The sequence below is a fragment of the Felis catus genome, chromosome C1 (genome assembly GCF_018350175.1).
Source record: "Felis catus isolate Fca126 chromosome C1, F.catus_Fca126_mat1.0, whole genome shotgun sequence".
Taxonomy (NCBI): Eukaryota; Metazoa; Chordata; class Mammalia; order Carnivora; family Felidae; genus Felis; species Felis catus.
Window position 1 is genome coordinate 159,946,364 of NC_058375.1, and position 25,689 is coordinate 159,972,052.

The 25,689-nt window shown below is 36.2% G+C and overlaps 1 protein-coding gene and 1 non-coding gene across 13 annotated transcripts in view; one reads left to right on the forward strand and one right to left on the reverse strand.

Annotated features, from left to right (window-relative positions):
- The window catches only part of METTL8 (methyltransferase 8, methylcytidine), a 99,568-nt gene that overhangs the window by 44,744 nt on the left and 29,135 nt on the right, over window positions 1-25,689 (reverse strand). For 11 of the 12 annotated variants that reach the window (XM_019838253.3, XM_045033944.1, XM_019838252.3 and 8 more), the window contains one exon: window positions 12,457-12,611. In XM_019838253.3, the coding sequence (XP_019693812.3) occupies window positions 12,457-12,611 (155 nt within the window). Of the gene's footprint in view, window positions 1-6,321; window positions 6,384-12,456; window positions 12,612-25,689 lie in introns of those variants that run through there. The other variant, XM_045033945.1, reaches the window with a different exon arrangement.
- Window positions 20,938-21,046, forward strand: LOC111562179. Its single transcript, XR_002745223.1, has one exon. It is a non-coding gene; the product is annotated as a small nucleolar RNA U13 (small nucleolar RNA).

Consider the following 25,689-nt stretch of genomic DNA (forward strand, 5'->3'; position numbering starts at 1 on the left):
TCTTGCCCCACATCAGGCTCTGCACTGACAGTGCAGAACCTGCTTGAGATTCATCTCCCTCTTTCTTTGCCCTACTTGTGTGCTCTCCCTCTCTGTGTGTCTCTCTCCCAAAAATAAACAAACTTAAAAAAAAAAAAGAGAGAGAGAGAGAGAGAATTAAGCAGAAAATACAAAATACACTTAACATTTTTCCTGGAAAGTTGAATTTGAGAAAAAGAAATCTCAAAAATAGGGGCACCTGGGTGGCTCAGTCGGTTGGGCATCTGACTTTGGCTCAGGTTATGATCTCATGGGTTTGTGAGTTCAAGCCCCGCGTTGGGCTCTGTGCGGATAGAGCCTGCTTTGGATTCTGTGTCTCCCTCTCTCTCTGCTCCTCCCCACTCATGCACTGTCTCTCTCTCTCCTTCAGATATAAATAAACATTAAAAACATTAAAAAAAAGAAATATCAAAAATAAAAGAATTTTTGAGTAATAAATTTTTACAATATGGCTGGTAGAATTTGTCTTATAATTTTGTAGTAGTCATAAGTCTTATGACCTCAGTTCATGAATGTGCATATGTCCATACTTCTTATTCCTTCTATATGTAAAGTGTAATCAAATGATGATTCCTTGCTTCAGCTTTAAGTTGATTGCAGTTAACAGTCTAAATAATTGTGTATTTGGTTTGGTTTGGAAAAGTTAAACACAGACACACACACACACATACACAGACCTCAATAATTTAGCTTGGGTACTAACATTTTTGAGGATCCTGCCTATTGAAAATTCTGCTGAATGTGGTGCCACTATTATAATTTTTAATAATCAGATATAAACTAAAGTACCCAGTATAAGCTATATGAATAGAATGCTCTTCTGTCTTTGTTACTTGTTGGTATATAAAAGCCTCATCATAAGACAAAATTTAAAGACAAATTTAACAAATTTATTAGGTGACTGGTGAATTAAAAATAAAATATTCTTAGGTAAAAAGGAAGAAATGGAGGGTATTAGTTTCAGCTTAAAATTATATTAATAATCCTTAATTCCATGACAAAATCATATGTATTGCAGTTATCATTATAATAATAATAGAAAATTTTAAAGAGAAAAAGTCTTTCCTTTCATTTAAATATCCTAACAGATTAATAGTTCTTAAGTTCCCTTCCTGTATTTGTACATATACATATACACAAACATTTTTCTATGAAGCTAAAAAAATCTTCATAATTATGACTTAAAATTGCTGAATAGGACTTGTAATTTTGGCCATGACAGAGTACGTAGTAATGGGCTTACCCTTCTACCATAAACAATGATAAAACTGGATAAAATATATGAAGGAATTGTTTTTAGGCACTGTATTACACCTCAGACAGTGCAAGACTGTGATCCCTAAGAGAAGAGAAACACAAAAGGTCAGTCCCCACATTCACCCTGGCCTTCTGTCTAGGTCATGTTCTAGACTATAGTACAGAGGTACAGCCCATCAGAGAGTGGCTGTCTTACTGAGTGGCACTTTTGTAAGCTGAGAAGGCAGAGATCAGGGTTCAGGGTTCCTGAGGTGGTGCAACTTTGTGCAGCAGAATAATGAAGAGAAGGCTGGACAGAAGGGTAGGCTCCTGAAATCTGCAAGAGAGTTCTCCTAGTGTTTAATTAGTTCTGGCTATTCACCAACAGGACAGACTCCACAGATCCTGATGGATTCTGGAGGTGAAGGCAGAGAAAAAAAAAAAAAAAAAAACTGACTGGACACAGGCAGTGCAGTACTCAGAGTTATTGGAATTTTGGCTAAGCCAGAGTGGAAAGACCACTCTGAACACCTTCATTATTCAGTTAAGACCCTAGAAATGCCATGCGATAGGAATAAGACCCAAACTGGATTCAGGACAATATCAAAACAGTCTCACCCTAACAACACTTAAAATTAAATCTCACCTAGGGTGCCTGGGTGGCTCAGTTGGTTAACTGTCTGACTTCGGTTCAGGTCATGATCTCATGGTTCATGGGTTCAAGCCTCACATCAGCTCTATGCTGATGGCTCAGAGCCTGGGGCCTGCTTCGGATTCTGTGTCTCTCTCTCTCTGCCTCTCCCCCGCCAATGTTCTGTTTCTTTCTCTCTCTCTCTCTCTCTCTCTCTCTCTCTCTCTCTCTCTCTCTCCTTCAAAAATAATTAAATATTAAAAAAAATTTTTTTAAAGTTAAATCTTACCTGACCAGAGAGATTTGGCAGTAATTCAACCACTTGCCAGAAAAAAAATCTAACACCTTTAAAGTTAGAAATAATCCAGATTCCATAAAAGATATCATCCGCAATGTCCACTACACAATCAAAACTATTTGCATTTGAACAATCAGGAAAACGTGATCCCTAATCAAGAGAAAAGGCAGCCAATAAATACTAAGAAAACTCAAATGTCAGAATTAGTACACAAGAATTTAAAATAGCTTTTATTTTTTAAAAAAAAATTTTTTTTTCAACGTTTATTTATTTTTGGGACAGAGAGAGACAGAGCATGAACGGGGGAGGGGCAGAGAGAGAGGGAGACACAGAATCGGAAACAGGCTCCAGGCTCTGAGCCATCAGCCCAGAGCCCGACGCGGGGCTCGAACTCACGGACCGCGAGATCGTGACCTGGCTGAAGTCGGACGCTTAACCGACTGCGCCACCCAGGCGCCCCTAAAATAGCTTTTAAAAAAAGGTTCAAAGATTTAGAGGAAAAGATGGACTGAATTGATGAATAGATGGAAGAAATGGAAACCATTAAATGGAAATTCTTGACTTTAACCCATATACAATATCTGAAATGAAAAATTCACTGGCTAGGCTTAACAGCTAATGGACACTACAAGAAGAAAATGTCAGTGAACTTAAAGACTTACAGGTATGGAAATTATTCAAACTGAGAACACAGGGAAAAAATTGGGGAAAAAAAGGTGCAAGTCTTCATAATCTATGGTATAATACAAATTGGGTCTAAGAAACACACAAGTTGAAGTCCCTGTAATAGAAGAGACAGAGTGAATAGGAAAAAAAACTGAAGAAATACTGTCTAAAGTTTTTCCAAATTTGATTAAAAACAAACAAACAAACAAATAGTAACCAATAGTAAATCCAGGAAGCAAAGCAAACCCCAGGCATGTTAAATACACAGAAAAATTCTAAAAAACAAAGGTAAAAAGAAATCTTTAAAAAAATTATAGAGAGGGGAAAAGCACTGCAAACATCAGCTGACTTCTCATTGGAAACAATGGAGGCCAGAACACAAATGAACATCTTTAAAGTACTGAAAGAAAAATCTCTGTCAACCTAGAATTCTATATGCAGTGAAAATATCTTTCAAAATTTAAAAATAAAAACATTTTCAGATAAACAAAATTTAAGAGAATTTGTTACTAGCAGAATCTATAATATAAGAAATGTTAAAGTTCTTCAGGTTCAAGGAAAATGGTACTAGATAGAGACACAGAGCCACAGAGTAGAATATAGAGATGAGAAGTGATAAATATGTGGGTAACTATAAGACATTTTTTTTATACTTTGTCTTAATTTCTTAACAAAATTACTAACTGTATGTAGCAAAAATAATAACAATGAATCATAGAGCTTATAACTACAGAAGTAAACCAAACAGCAACAATATAACACAAGTTGAATACATAAGTAGAATCATATTACTGTAATCTTTTTAACATTTTATATTATGTGGTACAATATCAATTCTAAGTAAACTGTATCAAATCAAGGAAGCACCTTAAGATAATGACAGTAACACTGTAATCTCTAGGACTATAGTTATCAAGGTGTTGCCCACCGTGTCAGGTGGTTCACTAAGTCAAAACTATATAATACTGCTATTTGCCTTTTTCACTGATTGAGTTTACACTGATAGTATAAAAAACAATGGTAGGTAAAAGTGCAGCTGCCCTAATATGAAACAAGACAGTGGTACCAAAATGTGCTAGTAGTTGTTGATTCTACACCACCATCCAGTGGGTGGTAAAGAATTCACCAGGTTTTGTTCTAAAAAACAGAATTCACTGGAGAATGTGTCTGATAAAGCAATAAAAACTATTTTATAAAATATTGACCCTTGGGTATACATATGTTTAACATTCTATGTGACAAAATGGGAGGTATACATAAAGCATTTCTGCATTGTGAAGTACGACGACTGACTTATAGAAAAGAATTTGTATGGTTGTTTATGTTGTGAACTGAATTATCTGCTTTTTTGTTTTCAGGGAATCCTATTTTTAGTTGAAAATGCAACTATAGACAAACTTAGTTATTCAGACTTGGGTATCTGACATATCTTAAAAGTAAATGAAATGTGCTTCCACTTTAAGGAAAGCAAATGGTAATATTTGCTGCCAAAGATAAATTTTGTGTTTTAAAACAAAAATTAGGATTTTGCAAAAGTTTTGTCCACCCCATGAATTTGATAGCTTTCCAATCAATACTTCAAGATTTTACTGATGAGAAAGTGGTGATATTACAAAAGCAATTCTTAAATGTTGTATAATGAAATGTGTCAACATTTGAAAGATTTACATAAAACAGAGAATCAAACTACTCAAAATTATCCATGCATAATGTTATAAAATGATGCAGAAATAAAATATCCAAAGTGTAAAATGTATCAATGAATTATAACTAATATGGTTTCATATTCCGTATTGTAACTAAGAAACTACCATTGCTGAGATTTAGTATAATATCAGGAAAAATACCTACAATTATTTTTAAATGCTATGTGAAAACTCTCTTTTACTAGCACATATCTGTGTGTGGCCAAATTCTCTTCATATAATTCAACTGAAACAACATATCACAACAGATGGAATGAAGAAGCAGATATGAGAATTTAGCTTTTTCCATTAAACCAGACATTAAAGAGACTTCCAAACATTTAAAATAATGCCGTTCTTTTGGGGGAACAAATAGATATTTTCATTAAAATATGTAATTTATATAACATGTAATGGATTGTTGTTGTTTTAAAATGAATTAAATATTTTTAATGGCTCAGTTTTAATTTCTAACGTGGAAAACATCACTAGATATAATTCACATGAATAAAAGTTCTTTTAGTGTCCTCAAAAGGTTAGAGTCCAAAGAGGTTCTGAGATGAAAATGTTTGAAACTATTTTCTAGAATAGTATCTAAAAACTAAGGTAAAGATGTATAGCCAAAAAGCTAGTAGAGGAAATAAAAGAACAAATGACACAAATAAAAAAAGAAAGATAATTAAACACATTATATTAACTTACAATGCTAACCAGAATTGAGTGTTATCTTAAATTTCTCTCTCCTTTTCTTTTTTGATACAATTTTAATAGATATAAAAAGGTACCTTATTGTTTAATTTGTATTTCTTTTACTCTTGTGTATTTCCTCATATGCTCACATGGACTTCCTCCTGGATCAACTCTCTCTATGTCTACTGCCCATTTATCTGTAGAGCAAAAACCTTAATGCTTTTTTAACAATGTAACAAAGATTCTATGTGTTCTATATGTTAACTTTGATATATGATAATGAAAAGTCATTTAAATTTTCTGTGTCTCTCAGTTTTTGTGTTAGTAAAATAAGAGCAATAATTCTCAAAACAATATATAATTAAGATTAACTACTTCGGAATTATAATTATCCTAATTCGTCAAATCTAAGACAGTTATTTTCTGTACCGGTAAGAAAGGAAAAAAAACACTCCAATTATAATTGTAAGATGTCATCAGTTGTAAGAAATATCATGATTTCAGAGATGTTAATCAGTGAAACAAATGTGAGCCTCAGATGGATGAAATACAATTATTACAGGTATATCAGCTAATAATTTAACTAATTTCAATTAAATCTTTTCTACTATTGACACTAACTTATACTTATGACTCCTGGCTGTCCACTTGTCTTTTTGGCTATAGTTAAGTATTTCCGTTGATTATTTTTATTAGTAAATCCGTTTCTTCCTTAGGAATGAATGACTTACAAAAGACACACAGAAAGAAGTGATGCCTTCCCACTTCTGCATATTCTGCATATTCTCTATTCCATTAAATAGAGGTCACAGCTGCTGGAAGAAGCTAATACCCACTTCCATCATTAGACATTTATTGAGGACCTGTATCTTTCAAGCACTGAAATGTGAATTGGAGACATAAAGATGAAGAAGATTTGGTAGAACTCAAAATTTTAATAAGATGAGTTCTAATCAGCTATTAAAGAATAAAGAATTTATCAGGTAGAAAGTAAGATGGGAATAGGTGTATGGAGGGCATTCTTTTAAAATTGCAACAGTAACTAATGCATATAAAATATAAAGTTTAATCTCTACCTCTCATCCTCATGCCCATTCCTGAGATAAACAGTATGATGTAGACATTTCCAGACTTTTCTCTGTGTATATAAAAACAAAGATATATATACACATATAGCACATGCACAAGAATTCCTTACTAAAATGAGACCTGCGATACTTTTCTGCAACTTGCTCTTTTTGTTGTTGATATCTCTTAATGTCAACATACATAGATCTCTCTTTTTTTTAAGTAGGTTTTATGCCCAGTGCAGAGCCCAGTGTGGGACTTGAACTCATGACCGTGGGATTAAGTCCTGAGCCGGTGACAAGAGTCGGATGCTTAACTGACTGAGCCACCCAGGCACCCCAGATCTCTCTTATTTTTATTAACTACTACAATATTTTCCAATGTATGGATATAACTATATTTTAATGGGTTTATTGAAGTATAAATGACATATGGTAAACTGCACATATTTAAAGTGTACAATTTGAGAAGTTCCGACATATGTTGGCACTCAGGAAACAATCGCCACAGTCAAGACAATGAATATGTCCATCACCCTCAAAAGTTTCCTTGTGTGCCTTTAAAATTCCTCTTTTCCAGCCCTCCCCTTCTCATCACCACCCCCAATTCCACTGACAACCACTGATCTGCTGTCTGTCTCTATATATTATCTTGCATTTTCTGGTGTAGCACTAAGAATACAATATATACTCTTCATTTTTAGCTTCTTTCACTCAGCATAATTATTTTGAAATTCATCCATATTGTTATGTTTATCAGTATCTCATTCCTTTTTATTACTGAGTAGTATTCCATTATATATATATATATATATATATATATATATATATATATATATATATATAAAATACACAATTTGTCCATTTACTTACTCATGGACATTTGGGTTGTTTCCAAATTTGGCTACTACAAATAAAGCTGCTATGAATAATCATGTATAAGTATTTGTACGGACATATGCATTCTTTTCTCTTGGGTAAATATCTAGGAATTGAATGGCTGAATCATATTACAGGTTTATGTTTAGTTTTTTAAGAAACTGCTAAGCTGTTTTCCAAAGTGGTTATACCATTTTATATTCCCACCAGTAGTATATGAAAGTTCCAGTTCCTCTACATCCTCTCTAATATTCAGTACAGGATTTTGAATTTTAGTTATTCTAATAAGTTTGTAGTAGTATCTCATTGTGTCTTTAGCTTTTTTTTTTTGAAAGCTTTTTATTATTTATTTATTTATTTTTAAAGTAATCTCTACATCCAACATGGGGCTCAAACTCATGATGGGAAGATCAAAAATCACATGCTCTACTGACTGAGCCAGCCATATACCCCTCATTGTTAACTTTAATTTTCACTTTCCTAATGACTAATGATGCTGATCATCTTTTCATGTGCTTATTATCCATGTATCTTCTTTTTTTAATCTGTGAGTCTTCTTTGGTGGAGTATCTGTTCCAATATTTTGCCCATTTTTATTGGGCTCTTGTTGAATTTTGGGAGCTTTTTATATATTCTTATCATGAGCTTTGTTTACTGAATTTTGAGAGCTTGTAAAAAGCTCTCATGAGTCTTTTATCTACAATGAAAATGAGCAAATTATTGATACATGCAACAACATGGATAAATCTCAAAGTAATTATGCTTAGTGAAAGAAGCCAGGCAAAAAAGAGAATACATATTGTGATTTCCTTTAAATACTGGAAAATGCAAACGAATCAATAATGCTTGCTATGTTCTTTCTCCCTCTTTCTGTCTTTCTGTTTTTCTGCAGATAAATTCTCTTGACACCCAACCTTACTCAGAGACCTCTTTATCTTTCTCTGTAAATTCCCAGTTTGAAGGCTCAGCGTTATAGATTGTATCCACTTTCCTATATTTTGAGGGTCTTAGAATTGAGCGAGATGGAGGAAACTCCACTGGGTAGTGGACAGCCTTTATGAGGGTGTGAAATCTGTTTTCTCTTCCCTCCCCTCCCCATGCCTCCTCTCTCTCTCTCTCTCTCTCTCTTTTTCTTTCTCCCTTCCTTTCCCCTTCCCTTCCCTTTCCTTTCATTAAGTCCTATGCTAGGTTTCACTCATCTAGTTAAGATGTGTCCTATTCCTAAAAGGGTTTCACTTGGGCTTGGGATAGTTCTCCCAATTCAGCATGGAACCCCAGAAAATGGTGAGCCTCAGGATTTTCCCTGCTCTGCTGAGACCTTAAATTCTGCTGCCATAGGCAAAACCATTTATTTTCAAGAGTTCTTTTTCAACCTTTACTGGGCTGCTAATGAGTATTAGTAATGATCTGCCAGCTGATCTTCTTTTCTTGGTACTGCTTCTGAGAGATGAAGGTGAGGTCAGGAACCACTCTGAGCCACATATGAATCTACAGTTTCTTTACTTGATCACTAATTTGCCATGTTTATGGACTTCTCTGGTTGCTATTGGTAGTTTTGCTTGCTTTTATTACTTTTTATTCATTTTGTTGAAGGAAGAATACTTTGTGTTTCAGATTCATTCTATCTTCTTTATCTGGAGAACTCAGGCTTCTTAGTGAAATGGGCTGGAGGGCAATTCTTTCTCAGGATATCAGAAACTGAATAAAAAGGGGTATATTTATTTTTTCCTCAAAAATTATTTGTAAAAAGTGGGTCACATATAGAGTAAATAGTACTAACTAAATTAGAGGCTAAACAGAAAAATAAGCTGTAGACAATTTTACATCTCTGAGAAAGAACTGACAGGTACAGTAGTTTTCTAAAAACATCTTTTAAAAATCAAAGTTCGGCAAGAGAGGAAACATTCTTAACTACAAAGGAGGAAATGAGGAAGTCAGAAATTTTGGATAGAACTTGGACTTGAAGGAAGGGGAAAGTAAACCAGCCTTCTGGTTTTCAGTTTAATTTACAAATCTTCTCTTTAAGCAAAAAACAAAAACAAAAACAAACAATAAAAACAAACAAAAACCAAAACCCAAAAAACAAACAAAAAAGCAACCACAGCAAAACAGGTACAGGAGGAGATGATAGGAAGCAACTACTTTTACTTTCCTCTTTCTTTGGAGGAAATTATTTTTATTATTACAGTACGAATCCACCTTTGGAGAGAGTTCACTACAAGTATCCTGGCATGGGCTGCACAACCTTTTAGGGAGTATGCTGTGGAGAAGGACAGCTGTCGAGACTAGATTAAGGTTTTTCAAACTTCAATTAACAGAACCCTAAGAGGCCATGAGGCTTCTACAGTGAGGGAGGCACGGTGGGAGAGGAAAAGGGAGGTGGAGCTGTTGGTGCCTCAGGCCTCTACATGCTTCATTAAGACCAGGTTTGTTTTTACCGCTTAAATATTGGGATTCCATGATAAGACTTCACCTGGAAAAAAATTCCACTGCTAAAGAAAAGTTTGAAAACCACTGGACTGGATCAAAGATTCCTAAACCTGGCTGCTCAATAGAATTACTAAAAGAGCTTTTTCAAATTACAAATTCCTGGGCCATACCTCTAGACCTAGTGAAATAATAACTCCCCAAGGGATTCTTGTACTAGCCCACAGTGCTTGAGAGGCATTGACCCAGAGGACCCTTGCTTCCCTGAGAGTCTATGACAAAACAGAACATAAATGGGTAGGCAGGAACCTTGGACAAAAGAGCTGGTGGTACCAGATGGAAGAAGAGAACATAGACCGCTATATCACGAGACTCTAATGAAGAATAAAAACTTGGTAAATGAAGATCTTGCCTAGGACCAGAAGTTCCTGTGGAGGTTTAATTGCCTGGCAATGATCTCACAGCCTACTCTAACTGTCCACACTGGTAATGGCAGGCAAAGTAGTTTAATTCAGCAACTGTCCAAAAAAATATAATGTCAACCATAGGTGTAATTTAAAATTTTCTAGTAGCCATTTTTAAAAAAGCTAAAAGAGGGATGCCTGGGTGGTTTAGTCGGTTAAGTGTCTGACTTAATTTTGGTTCAGGTTGTGATCTCACGTTTCATGGGATCAAGTCTCATGTTGGGCTCTGTGCTGACAGCACGGAGCCTGCTTGGGATTCTCTCTCCTCCCCCCTTCTGCCCTCCCCATCCGCTACTCACACACATGTGCATGCACACACTCTCAAGATAAACAAACTTTAAAAAAAGCTAAAAGAAATAAAATTAATTTTAATAATATATTTTATTTAATTCAATATATCCAAAACAATATCATCTTAACATGTGGTTCAGTATAAAAAAATTTTACTGATATATTTTACCTCTTCTTTTTGTACTTTCTTTTCTTTTAATGTTTATTTATTTATTTCGAGAGAAAGTGTACATGAGCAGGGGAGGGGCAGAGACAGAGAGAGAGAGACAGAGAGAGACAGAGAGACAGAGAGAGAAGCCCAAGCAGGCTCCACACTATCAGTGCAGAGCCCGATGTGAGGCTTGAACTCACAAACTATGAGATCATGACCTGAGCCAAAATCATGACTCAGATGCTTAACTAACTCAGACACGCAGGTACCCCTGTACCGTTTTTTTTCTTCAGCTAAGACAGCAGAAGAGATGATTTATTGTACACATGTTACATTCAGCCACAAATGAAAACAGAATTATTTCTGAAAGTCACGGGTCCAGGGCAAAGGACCAAAAGGAACTGTTTTGGTATAATAAACAAGGTGGGTCGCTCAAAGGTGGTCCTTGTGATCAGATGGTGATGGACATTCTAGACCCATTGAATCAAGTTCTAGAAAGTTGGTATGCAGTTCAACAATTTGTAACAGCATCCCCGCCTCTGTCTTTCCTTATTTCTGCTCCTGTGGCTTCCATGGGTTCACAAGCTAGTGGTTTCTTTGGACCTCTACCTCATCTTCTTTTACACTTCAGCCTGAACATTTGCTTTTTCCTCCTCATGGTGCAGAAGTTTCCAAAAGATGGCACTAAGGCTGAGAGAGCCCATACTGAGTCTTCAAAATGTTACAGCACATATCACTTGAGACTAATTAGGTTTCAAGTGCTCAATAACCACATCTGGCTAGTGGCCACATATTGTATAGTGTGGAACTAATTAATAACTTTCAGTTAGTCATCTTGGATCAAAACTTCAGAGTCAAATGCTTTCTTTTCCTTTACTCTGCAAAAGCATCAAGTTCTATTTATTCTTCCTTTGAGATCTCTCTTTCATTGGTCCTTTCCTGCTTCTAGTTCTACCTGCTGATCTATCTAGTTAGTATACTGTTAACCAAATAAATATACAATAGTTAATAGCCTATGTATGCTGCCATTTCTCTTTAGTGGCTCTTGAATGCCTTCTACTTCAGCTGTGAATTCCAGAACTCACGCAATCCTGCTCCCACCCCCATACCTGCTCTATATCATTCCAGCCTTATCATTTATAAATCTTCTAAGAGTCCTTATTTTAGGAAAACTATCCTGTTCACAGTCTCCTGAATATGTCTTATACTTTTCAATCTCTGTGTTTTATGACTTTTTACACACCTAGAATGCCCTTATTCCAGCTTTAACTATCTAAGTCATTACTTCACAAATATTTATGTGTCAGGGACTGTTCTAGGTACTGGAGACAGAATAAATAATCCTGATCTCAATTTCTCCACTTAAAGAAAGCTTCCTTTATATATCAGTGATACATCAAAAAAGCTGAAATTGGCGGGGAAAACCTTCCAGCGTCAAAGGAGAAGTGGTTTTGCACTACTGAGTTGTTCTTAGAAGACATACAGTGTATATGTCTTATAAGAACACACTGGGCCCTTACAATCTGCTGCTATGTATTGCATGTATTTTTTTCCTAGAAATATCTATCCTTCCAAACAGAGGCTGGATTTCCTAAAAGCACAGACTAGGGTCATACCAGTGTGTTCTCCCTGCTCAGTAAGCAGCAGGTGGTGAATATACAGTTTGCTGACTGACAAGTACTAAGGACCAGAGATGAGCAGGAAGGGTCTGCAAGAACACCAAAGCTGAGGAAAGCACTTGGGAAGTCATTTTTCCAATTCCATTTGTGAAGAAATTCAGAATTGGCAACACTTAAGTTAGGATGAGTTACCCTGCCTTTGGACCTTAACAACACGGATCAAGTTTAAAAATCCTTTCTTGGCACTAAATGAAAATAATACCACTGTTAATGTTTAACAGGCATATATATTAGACCTTGAAACATAACTCACCACATGTTGTGTTCAAAAACTTTGGCTGGGTCAGTTAAAATCCTTGATCCCAGAGGGGCTGCTGGGTGATTACCACTTTGGTATCTATGTGGCACCTTTCTTATCCTTAGACAGGAAACAGAATTTCTCCAAATCACATTCATCCTAATCAGTACCTGTAAAGTTACAAATGATTAATGAGTCAATATGGATTACACAGTGTATTGTTTTATCTAAGAGCCAAAAACTATTCTAAAAGGTTTGGAATCTAAGACATGAAAACTGATCATTTTTAAGTGAAAGATGGGTATGATAGCTTCTCTCCTGAAGTATTTTCAGGCCAAGAGAAGGAAAAAGAATATTTAGAGTTGTACCATTGGCTGGTATTCTTCATAAGTCATAGCCTTGACCAACTTTGCTTTGTTTGGTATTTGTTTATTTAATTTTTAGCACACAGCCAAAGCATATCAGCCCAGAATATGAATTTTGTGTATTAAAAGGTTTTTTTAAGTGATTTTATTATTTTGTTTTGGGGATTCTAAGCAAACATATTTGTAGGGAATATTTCACAACCACTAGACTGAAAACCAAAGTATAGTAGTATCAGAATAAGAAAGCAAACCTACTAAATCTCCTTCCCTGGGCTGAGCTGAATAATATGAAATTTAGTCAAATAATAAGTAAATACTGTCGTAGTAGATGAGCCCAGCAATTCTTAATTATAACAACCCTGTATACATTTATTTGTAAGAATAGTCAGTAATACATTTGCAAAATAGATTTCCCTGTACCAAACATAAATCCTAGCTCAAGAGGAGAATCATCAGTTGGTTAGTCAATTCCATCTCCATTTCTGGAAGAATAATTTTAACATTAAAGAGTATGCCATCTTAATTATGTACTGGCAAATATGTTGGCTTACAATCTTTACAGAAAAGTATCAGAAAGAAGCTGTGAAGAGCTTACTTTTTATAATAAAAATCCATTGTTCTACTGCTCAGCATTTCACCCCGACTCAGTTGTTCACCAAAACATTCAGCCTAATGCTGTAAGCTGCCAGATAGAAAGAGATGCTAAAAGGTGTGTGTACATAATACACATTAGAGACTATCTAAGGTACTATTATGTGTAAAAATGACGTGTATTATATACATCCTTTACCACCTTACTGAAAGGCAATGGATTTTGACTGTGATTTTCAAAATGAACTGCAGAATGTCAAAAACATCTCATTGTGCTTTTAAACATAAAATTCAAGATCTTCTTTTTGGAGGAAAAAGAGAGGCTTAGTTATACACCAAAAAGACTGTAATGGTTCCATTCAAATGTGACTAACAGTGATGAGAAATGAAACATTCAATAGCTACTGCAGATCTCCTGTTTCTTGTTTGTTTTTCCTTCTCTGCTAAATGCAAGCTCTTTGGTGGAGGCAAATGAAATTAAATGCTCTGCCTACCACTACCTTTCCTCTGATGTGCCTTTGTTCTTTTCTCCTGCCTGTGTTCCATGTAAGACTAACAAAACCCTACCTGCACAATTATTTTTAGAGCTCTCTTTCTGCAATGAATATTATTCATAAAATCTGTATGCTGAAGAGTAGAAACTGATTACACCTAGAAAGAGAGGCAATTCATGCTCAAAAGTGTAAAATGATGTAAACGTTTTCCACCCAGGAAAGCCAAATCAAAATGAAATTTCAATCTTCAAATAATCATGTGATACTTATCTATATCTATCTATATAAAAGAGGAAGACAGGGGAAAAAAGATATGAGTTTCTCTCACTATAAATGATCAAGAATCTCTATAGGCAGCTGTTTAGGCAGCTTGTTTTTCTAATTAACTACATAAACATCTTTACCTCATTTATTTATTATCTGTAACAGTTACACACAGCCTTGTATTGCTCTTTATCTTTCTTATTATATAAATATGATACACTTACATAATACAACATAGAAAAATACATAATAAAATTATATAAATGCCTTAACCAAATTGCAAGCTTCTAAGGGCAGCACCAAGCTGCTCATGAATTAACTGTTTGACTGATAATACAAAAATGATCCTTGTCTGACATAAATTTCATAAGAAGGAAACAACTTCATATCTTCCAGGCTGGCTCCTAAGCAGCATACAGCATGGAAGAAGGACATGACAGAAGAATGTGGCAGTGTACAGACAGCTATCCAGTTACATTGATTACAGTGATTTAAAAGGGTGTGTCTTATGTTATAACTGTCATGTTAGCTTAATGTCTACTAGGTCTTGGTTTCATTTTGTGATGGGAAAAGAAAAGATGGGCAAGGTCAACCCCAGACAGAATTCCGGTACAGAAAGCTGTACATGCGTGTACATAACAGAGCTTCAAAATACATGAAACTGCATGAATAAGCAGTATTTTTTTTAATGTTTATTTATTTATTTTGAATGCAAGCAGGGGAGGGGCAGAGAGAGACAGTGTAAGAGAGAAATGAGAGAAATGCAAGCAGGTTCCGCGCTGTCAGCGTGGAGCCTGACAGGGGCTCGAACTTATAAACTGTGAGATCATAACCTGACAGGAAATCAAGAGTGGGATGCTTAACTGACTGAGCTACCCAGGTGCCCCAAGTAGTATTTTTATTTGAAATAAGACAAAGATGTATAGCTAAAAATATTCCATTCACCCAAAAGAGGCAGGAAAGGAAGCACAGAGAAACTAAAAACAAAAGAGACAATTAGAAAACAAATACTAGGATGGCATATTTATCTTTTTAAATTTATTTTTATTTATTTTTTTGTTTTAGAGAAAGAGAGAGCATGCAAATGGGGGACACAGGCAGAGGGCGACAGAAAATCTTAAGCAGGCTCCATGGTCAACGCAGAGCCTGATGCAGGGCTTGATCCCATGACCCCAGGATCATGACCTGAACTGAAATCAAGAGTGTTATGCTTAACCGACTAAGACACCCAGGCACCCCTAGGATGGCATGTTTAAACCCAACTATATCAACAGTTACATTAAATGTAAATGGATTCCCATTAAAAGACATGGATTGTCAATTTGTATGAAAAAGCAAGACTCAACCACATATTGTCTATAAGAAAAGCACTTTCAATATAAAAATACAACTAAATTAAAATAAGAAGAGATACTGAGCAAATGCTGCATGAGAAAACTGGTGGAGCTATATTAATAGTGTTAAAAATAAAACCACAGACCCAAATGGCATCACTTAGGGTAAGGCCCCAAGTCAGTAAAATAAGACTTAATACCTAACCTAACTGTAGTTTTAACCCCCCAGAAATGTAACCTTTAATCAATCAGCATTGAGACTCTCCTTGTCAGCACTAGGGACTTTATTGAGACACCCTTTCCTAAGGTTCCTTAGGAGGGGAACCTTGCCTAAAACAATGGATTCTTTGCTAATAATTTCCTTTTTTCCGCTCCCTCTTTACCTTCAAAAACCTCTTCCTTTCTGTAGCCCTTCAGATCTCCTTTCTACCTGCTAGATGGGATGCTGCCTGATTTGGATCTTTATAATTTATTCAGTTGAATTTTTGTTATTTAATAACAAAGTAGACTAACACACAAAAAAGAGTATTACAGATATAAAAAGGGACATTTAATAATGGTGAGCCAATTTATCAATACATACAATCCTAAATGTGCATGTACATAATAACGGAGCTTCAAAATACATGAAGCAAAAATGAACAAAACTTTTTAAAAGGATAAATTAACAAATTCACAGTAATTCTTCAAGATTTCGATACGCCTCTCCCAGTAATAAAAAGAACATTCAGAAACAAACTATCAAGAAATCAGTAAGTATATGGAAGAATTAACATTATCAACTTGACCTAAATGACACATAGAAAGAACACTATACCTAATAACAGCTGAATGCACATTTTTTTTTCCTTTCTTTTTTATTACAGTGTTTCTCCCCTTGTGGCTAATGATTTCCTCCTGCATGGAGTGCTCTTCCTCTTCCTCTTCGTCCTTTGCCCTATCTACTCTTGCGTCTTAACGGATCCCTTATAACCCTGTCCCACCTTCTCTACAGCGTCGTCCTGGGCCAGCCCAATATGCAGAGACATCTTCCTCTGACTGTTGGGGGATCTACCAGGCTACACCACTCAGGAGGCATTAACTTGTTAACTTTTTGTGTGTATTTGCATGATTTGACCATCTAGATTTTGACGTTTTGAGGGTAAGGATTCTGTTTTATTTTATTTGTATTTTTTAAAGACTGATTATTATTTTTATTATTATAATGATTTTTAATTCAAATCCAAGTTAGTTAACAGATAGTGTAATAATAATTTCAGAATAGAATTTAGTGATTCATCGCTTACATATAACACCCAGTGCTCATCCCAACAAGTGTCCTCCTTAATGCCCCTCACCCCTTCCCAATACCCCTCAAGCAACCCTCAGTTTTTTCTCTATATTTAAGAGGCTTTTATGGTTTGTCTCCCTCTCTTTTTTTATATTATTTTTGCTTCCCTTCCCCTATGTTCATCTATTTTTTTTACCAATGTTTATTTACTTCTGAGAGAGAGAGAGACAGAGGCGTGAGCAGGGAAAGGGCAGAGAGAGGGAGACACAGAATCTGAAGCAGGCTCCAGGCTCTGAGCTGTCAGCACAGAGCCTGATGCAGGGCTCAAACTCACAGACCATGAGATCATGACCTGAGCTGAAGTTGGACGCTTAACCGGCTGAGCCACCCAGGCGCCCCATCTGTTTTGTTTCTTAAATTTTACATATGAGTGAAATCATGTATTTGTCTTTCTCTGATTGACTTATTTCACTTAGTGTAATACACTAGTTCTTTCCATGTTGTTGCAAATGGCAAGATTTCATTATTTTTGATCACCAAGTAATATTCCATCATAAATATAGACCTCATCTTCTTTATCCATTCATCACTAGATGGAAATTTGGGATCTTTCCATACTTTGGCTATTGTCAATAGTGCTATTAACATTGGGGTGCATGTGCCCCTTTGAAACAGCACTCCTGTATCCTTCAGATAAATACCTAGTAGTGCAATTGCTGGGTTGCAGAGTAGTTCTATTTTTAATTTTTTGAGGAACCCCCACACTGTTTTCCAGAGTGGCTGCACCAGTTTGCATTCCCACCAGCAGTGCAAAAGGGTTCCCCTTTCTCCACATCCTTGCCAACATCTGATGTTGCCTGAGTTGTTAATTTTAGCCATTCTGACTGGTGTGAGGTGGTATCTCATTGTGGTTTTGATTGGTGATTTCCCTGATGATGAATGATGTTGATGTTGAGCATCTTTTCATGTGTCTATTAGCCATCTGGATGTCTTCTTTGGAAAAGTGTCTATTCATGTCTTTTGCCCATTTCTTCACTGGACTATTTGTTTTTTTGGGGTGTTGATTTTGATAAGTTCTTTATAGATTTTGGATAGTAACCCTTTCTCTGATATGTCATTTGCAAATATCTTCTCCCATTCCATTGACTGCCTTTTAGTTTTGCTGATTTTTTTTTCCTTTGCTGTGCAGAAACCTTTTATCTTGATGAAGTCCCAATGGTTCATTTTTGCTTTTGTTTCCCTTGCCCCCAGAGGCATGTCAAGTAAGAAGTTGCTGCGGCCGAAGTCAAAAAGGTTGTTGTCTGTTTTCTCTAGGATTTTGATGGTTTCCTGTTTTACATTTAGGTCTTTCATCCATTTTGAGTTTATTTTTGTGTATGGTGTAAGAAGGTGGTCCAGGTTCATTCTTCTGCATGCCGCTGTCCTTTTCCCAGCACCACTTGCTGAAGAGACTGTCTTTTTTCCACTGGATATTCTTTCCTGCTTTGTCAAAGATTAGCTGGCCATAGATTTGTGGGCCCATTTCTGGGTTCTCTATTCTATTCCAATGATGTATTTGTCTGTTTTTGTGCCAGTACCATACTGTCTTGATAATTACAGCTTTGTAATATAGTTTGAAGTCTGGAATTGTGATGCCTCCAGCTTTGGTTTTCTTTTTCAACATTACTTTGGCTATTTCTTTGGCTTTTCTGGTTCCATACAAATTTTAGGATTGTTTGTTCTAGCTCTGTGAAGAATGCTGGTGTTATTTTCATCAAGATTGCAGTGAATATGTAGATTGCTTTGGGTAGTATTGACATTGTAACAATATTTGTTCTTCCAATCCATGAACGTGGAATGTTTTTTCCATTTTTTTGTGTCTTCAATCTCTTTCATAAGTTTTCTATTGTTTTCAGTATATAGATTTTTCACCTCTTTGGTTAGGTTTATTCCTAGGTATTTTATGGTTTTTGGTGAAATTGTTAATGGGATAGATTCCTTGATTTCTCTTCTTCTGCTTCATTAATGGTATATAGAAATGCAACCAACTTTTGAACATTGATTTTATATCTTGTGTATTTGCTGAATTCATGTATCAATTCTAGCAGGGATTTTTGGCGGAGTCTTTTGGGTTTTCTACATCGAGTATATGTTATCTGTGAAGAGTGAACATTTGACTTCCTCCTTGCTGATTTGGATGCCTCTAATTTCTTTGTGTGGTCTGATTGATGAGGCTAGGACTTCTAACACCATGTTGAAAACAGTGGTGAGAGTGGGCATCCTTGTCATGTTCCTGTCGTTGGGAGGAAAGCTCTCAGTTTTTCCCCATTATATTAGTGGTGGGCTTTTCATATTTTGCTTTTATGATCTTGAGGTATGACCCTTCTATCCCTACTCAAATCCCTACTCTATCCCTCAAAAAGGTTTTTAAGAAGAAAGGATGCTGTATTTTGTCAAATGCCTTTCAACATCTATTAAGAGGATCATGTGGTTTTTATCCTTTCTTTTATTAATGTGATGTATCACACTGATTGATTTGCAGATATTGAACCAGCCCTGCATCCCAGGAATAAAACCCACTTGATCATGGTGAATCATTCTTTTAATGTATTGTTGGATCTGGTTTGCTACTATCTTGTTGAGAATTTTTGTGAATGCACATTTTTGTGAATGTGCATTGGCAAATATCTTCCAAGGCAGACCACATATGCCATTCTACAAGATAAGTCTCAGTAAATTCCAAAGTATTAAAATCATACAGAGTATGCTTTCTGGCCATTAACAATGTTTAATGTTAATATTTCTGATGAATTGATTCATTAATAAATATTCCTCCTGAGTTTTGGTAATAGTTATTTTCTTGAAGTCTACTTTGTCTAATATTAATATAATCCTACCAGCTGTCTTATGCAGTATTTCATATGTTATATATATATATATATATATATATATATATATATATATACACATTCTAAATGCATTTGTGTGTTTACATTTAAAGTGCATATTGTTGGTTCTTGCTTTTTTAATCCAAACTTTAAAGGGTAAGATATCTAGAAATTTTCCCAAATACTTAGAAATTAAGCAACACACATCTAAACAACATATAGGTCAAAGATTTACATGAGTTAGTAAATCTTAAGGTAAATTAGAAAATATGTTGAACTAAATAACAATGAAATGTTAAAATATCAAAACTTATAGGATGTACCTATGTTTAGAGGAAAATTGATAGTTTTAAATGCTTCTATTAGAAAGAAAGAAAGATCTCAAATCAATGATCCAGTTTCAATCTTAAGAAGCTAGAAAAATAGTAAATGGGATGCAAAGTAAGTGGAAAGAATGAAACAACAGAAACTAAAAGCAGAAATGGGGGCACCTCGGTGGTTGAGTGTCTGACTTCAGCTCAGGTCATGATCTCACAGTTCCTGAGTTCGAGCCCTACATAGCAGCTCTGCTGACAGCTGGGAGCTGGGAGCCTGCTTTGGATTCTGTGTCTCCCTCTCTCTCTGCCCTTCCTTTGCTTGCATTATACCTCTCTCTCTCTCAAAAATAAATAAAACATTGGGGTGCCTGGATGGCTCAGTCAGTTAAGTGTCTGACTTCGGCTCAGGTCATGATCTCAGGGTTTGTGGGTTTGAGACCCAGTGGTGTTAGCTCTGCACTGACAACACAGAGCCTGGAGTCTGCCTTCGATTCTGTCTCCCTCTCTCTCTGCCCCTCCCCTGCTTGTGCTCTCTCCTCTCTCTCAAAAATAAATACTTGAAACAAACACACAAATAAATAAAATATTAGAAAAAATAAGGGCAGAAGTCAATGAAACAGAAAATGGACAAAACAGGGAAAATCAAAGTCAAAGCTGATTCTTTGAAAAGATTAATAAGACTGATAAGCTTCTGGCAAGACTAATCTCCAACACTTGTGTCTCAAAAAATGCACATTTCTGGATCCTTTTGTAGTTCTTTTTTTTTTTTTTTTTTAATTTTTTTTTTCAACGTTTATTTATTTTTGGGACAGAGAGAGACAGAGCATGAACGGGGGAGGGGCAGAGAGAGAGGGAGACACAGAATCGGAAACAGGCTCCAGGCTCCGAGCTGTCAGCCCAGAGCCCGACGCGGGGCTCGAACTCACGGACCGCGAGATCGTGACCTGGCTGAAGTCGGACGCTTAACCGACTGCGCCACCCAGGCGCCCCCTGGATCCTTTTGTAGTTCTTAAGTGTAAGGATTGGGTGTTCATGCTGTTGTGTTGTGTGACATGTGCTTCCCTCAAACCTTGTTATGACCTCAGCACATTACTCATCTAATGTGAAAAAAAAAAAGGAAAAAACCCCACAAATTTCCAATAACAGGAATAAAATAGGAGGCATCACCACAGACCCTATAGGCATTGAAAAGCTAATAATGAAGTATTACAAAAAATTATATTCCATTTATTAGATGAGATAAATGCCATCAAAACCACAATTTAGCGGGGCGCCTGGGTGGCGCAGTCGGTTAAGCGTCCGACTTCAGCCAGGTCACGATCTCGCGGTCCGTGAGTTCGAGCCCCGCGTCGGGCTCTGGGCTGATGGCTCGGAGCCTGTTTCCGATTCTGTGTCTCCCTCTCTCTAGGCCCCTCCCCCGTTCATGCTCTGTCTCTCTCTGTCCCAAAAAATAAATAAAAAAACGTTGAAAAAAAAAAATTAAAAAAAAAAAAAAAAAAAAAAAACCACAATTTAGCAATAACTTACCAAAACAGCACAAGAAAAAAAATTCAAATAGCCCTAAATTTATTAAATAAATTTAATTTGTAATTAAAAGCAAAACAAACATCATACCCATTAGGATGGCTATTATTTAAAAAAAAAAAAAAGGATGTGGAGAAACCAGAACCTTTGTGCATTGGTGGTGGGAATATAAAATGGTGCAGATGTTGTGGAAAACAGTATGGCAATTCCTCAAAACATCAAACATGGTATTACTGTGCAATCCAGCAATTCTACCTCTGGATGTATATCCAAAGTAAGTGCAAGGAAGGACTTGAAGAGATATTTGTACATCATGTTTATAGCAACATTACTCATAATAGACAAAAGGTGGAAAAAAACCTGAGTGTCTACCAAAAGATGAATGGATAAACAAAATAACATATACGTAAAATGGAATATTATTCAGTTTAAAAAGAAGGGAATTTTAATGCATGCTGCAACATGGATGAGCCTTGAAGAAATTATGCTAAGTAAAATAAGCCAATCATAAAAGGACAAATGTAGTATCATTCCTCTTACATGAAGTTCCTAGAATAGTTAAAAATTCATCGAGGCAGAAAGTAGAATGGTGGTGGGCTACCAGGATGAGAGAATGGGAAGTTAAGTGTTTAATGGGTATATAGCTTCAGTTGGGGAAAAAGCTCTAGAGATGGATAGTTGTGATATCTGCACAACAACGTGAATATACTTGATGTCACTGAACTGTATACTTGAAAAAGATTAAAATGGGGAGCACCTGGGCAGCTCAAATCAGTGAACATCCAACTCTTGATTTCAGCTCAGGTCATGATCTCACAGTTTGTGGGATTGAGCCCCACTTGGGACTCTCTCTGCCCCACCCCACTTGCACACATGTCCGTGTGCACGCTGTCTGTCAAAACGAATAAACTGAAAAAAAGATTAAAATGTATGTTAAATTTTATATATATTTTACCATGATAAAAAACAAAAAACCTGTCTACAAAGAAAACTGCAAGCTCCAATGGCTTCACTAGTGAATATCAAACACTTAAGGAAGAAATAACAAAATCTTACACCGAGTCTTTCAGAAAATAGAGGAGAGAACACTTATCATTTTGTTTTATGAGGCCAGCATAACTCTGATAAGTAGAACAATTGTATATTTGAATTGTCTGAATATTGGCTACATTGTTACAATGCAGCTTTTCTCACAGACTTCCGTGCTTCTCATTGTAGTTTCAAGTTATCAAGTGTTTGTCAGAAATAAAACTTGAGGGTATCTAAAAGGGAGAAGCCTAAGTAAGAGTTTTTTAGACGTGTTTTAGTGTGCTTTAATTGCTAAGGCTGATATTTAGTTTGAGTTCCTTTAGTTCAGAGAAGAGAAAAATGAAGGTAACAAAAATCTTCACAAATCCTTGTTTGGTGTTTAGAAAGTTTTTGTTTACTGTTGGAAGCACCTGAAAGAGTTTTGTGGTCTTCACCCTTCATTTAACTTAGCTCAAACCAATTCTGCCATATCAAATTCTAGTCCGTAAAATCATACGGTATTTTTTTTACTTTTTACTTTACTTTCTTTTACTTACTTTGCCTATAGGTTCCTACTGCAGCTCACCATCCCATAGTGGTTCTTCCTATCGAGTCTTGTCAAGGTCAAAGTGAAACAGAATGAGCATGACTTCAGGGCCATGGCCCTCTGAGATTTCAATGCCACGACTCAGTCATGAGTATTTAATTGGCTAAAGAAATCACTAAGGAACAGATCCAAAAAGGACCTGACGCTCAGATAAATATCAGAATTTATCAGAGTAAATATCAGAATTTTATTATCTATAACATTATACTTTTTAGTTGTAAGTACACAGAGGTATGCCATGAAATGCTGACAGACTTTCTGCCAGCTTAGATACAGCTAAGTGTGGACCTATTTTAGAATGCAAGGAAAAGCACAAATGTACAAAATGCCTCAGGTTCCACATACAGTATGACAAGCCAAGGAGAAGATGGTTTTAATACCACTCTGCTGGGCTCATCACTTGTGCATAGCAAAAGAAGAAGCCTTGGTATAGAAGGAAGATCTCTGCCCTACCTCCGATTTTGGCAAAAGGCTTTGCTTTCTACTAAAATGGAGCCCTTTTCACAATGACTCACCCATCTGTTTTACCATACCAGCAAACTATACCATATTCTACCAGAATATGTAAGAATATGTTACAAACATGAAAAAGTGTTTCTTAAATAACTGCAAATTTAATTTTTATAGAATAATAGTTTTAAGTACTTTTTAAGTAAAAAGGATAACTTCAGTTGAAGGAAACACTCCATACTAAATTTTGAAAACTGAAAAAAATATTTGAGGAAGTAAAAGCACTGATCCCAATTTATCTTTCATGTAAATCTCAACTAATAAAAAAGTTAAGTATTTGCCATGTGTGAGACCCTATTCCAAGCACTTTACATGTATTATCTTATTTAACCTCTATTTCCCTATCACAGGGCATTATTTTTATACCCACATTACAAAGGAAAAACCCATACAGGATGACATAAAACTAACATGCTTAATGGTCACCCAACCCATAACTGATGAGGCTTTAATTTGAACTCAAGCAGTCTAACTGGAGAGTCCACGCTCTACTTTCATTGCGTGTTGTTTTTACATCTTTGTTATTCACATACATATAAATCACCCATTTGCCTTCTACTTTTGTACATCACACCTGCAAGCAAGGATTACAGCATTGATTCTCCAGTCTTTACTGGGGTTGCTAATTTGCTCTAACTGATTTAAGGAGGCCCAGAATTCCTTCTCCTCCTTCATTTTTTGCAATTCTGTTTCTTCTCTTGGGCCTTAATTAAATAGCAAGCAATTCCAGTGGGAGACACTAGTCCCCAGATTTAGGAAAGCATCGTTACACTTTTGCCAATACTCAAATCTCAAGATGCAGGCAAAGAGCTCTTGTATCACCTAAATAATGTAACATTTTATTTTTTTTTTAATTTTTTTTTTCAACGTTTATTTATTTTTGGGACAGAGAGAGACAGAGCATGAACGGGGGAGGGGCAGAGAGAGAGGGAGACACAGAATCGGAAACAGGCTCCAGGCTCTGAGCCATCAGCCCAGAGCCTGACGCGGGGCTCGAACTCACGGACCGCGAGATCGTGACCTGGTTGAAGTCAGGACGCTTAACTGACTGCGCCACCCAGGCGCCCCTATAATGTAACATTTTAATACCCATTTTATTCTCGCTGGTCTTCTACTTTTACACAGCTGAGGGTTAGAGGCAAAGGAGGACCTTACTTGCCTTCTATCTAAGCTTGATCCTAAGATTGCTGTCTCACATCTCAATACTACCAGAAAAGCACCAAAGAACTAGAGCAAATAGTACTGCTGTTTGTGTGAATCTGTAACAGTTATCCTTGGAGCATTCAGCTGGCTCTGAGCAAAAACTATTTGTTAGGCTCCCCAAGAATGATTCCCAGTTGTCTCAGCTAACTGAAATCACAGGAAAAGAAACTGCTGTTAATCATACACTAAATGCCTGCCCACCACTTAAAAGTTAACTCCCCTTTGATGTTTCCTGGGTTCTGAGCATCTTAAAAGATAAATTAGCGAGACATTTGTGTTTTTACCTTTGTCACTGTTTAGCTTTTCTTCTCAGTTGGGAAGCTGGTACAAAGGTTTCATTCAGAGGAACAAACATCATCTAGATAAAACTGCACTAACATTACCTGAGAGGCTAGCATTAATGAGAGCAAATTAAAGTGCTATTGTTGTACTGTTTTTGGATAGTGAAAGCCGACAGGTAAGAAACACTTAAGTATCAACTACACTGCAGTGAAAACTAAAGCTTCAATTAACCCTGGCAATTTCTAAGAACTCCAAGGGTGACCATCTGTGAGGCAAACAGCTCAGAAAACTTATACATCTTGTTTTAATCTTTCTATGGATGATTATAATTTCAGGGTATAAATAAGGCTATTAGCAAGAACAGAACAACAACAATAATTACAGTAAGTATTTGCAGAGCACTTTGATCACACCATGACATCAGTCACTTTGCAGCTTCAAAATGGAAATCTCATGCTCAGTGTTTGCTCACTATGACTGCCCTTAAAGGGGGCCACACCATGTACTCACGAGGGTCTACTGGGACTCACAAGTTCTTTAAGGGATTTCATGTCAGCCCATCTTAAAGGAGCCTCAATCCTAAACATCTGAAGGATATACCATTCTACTTAC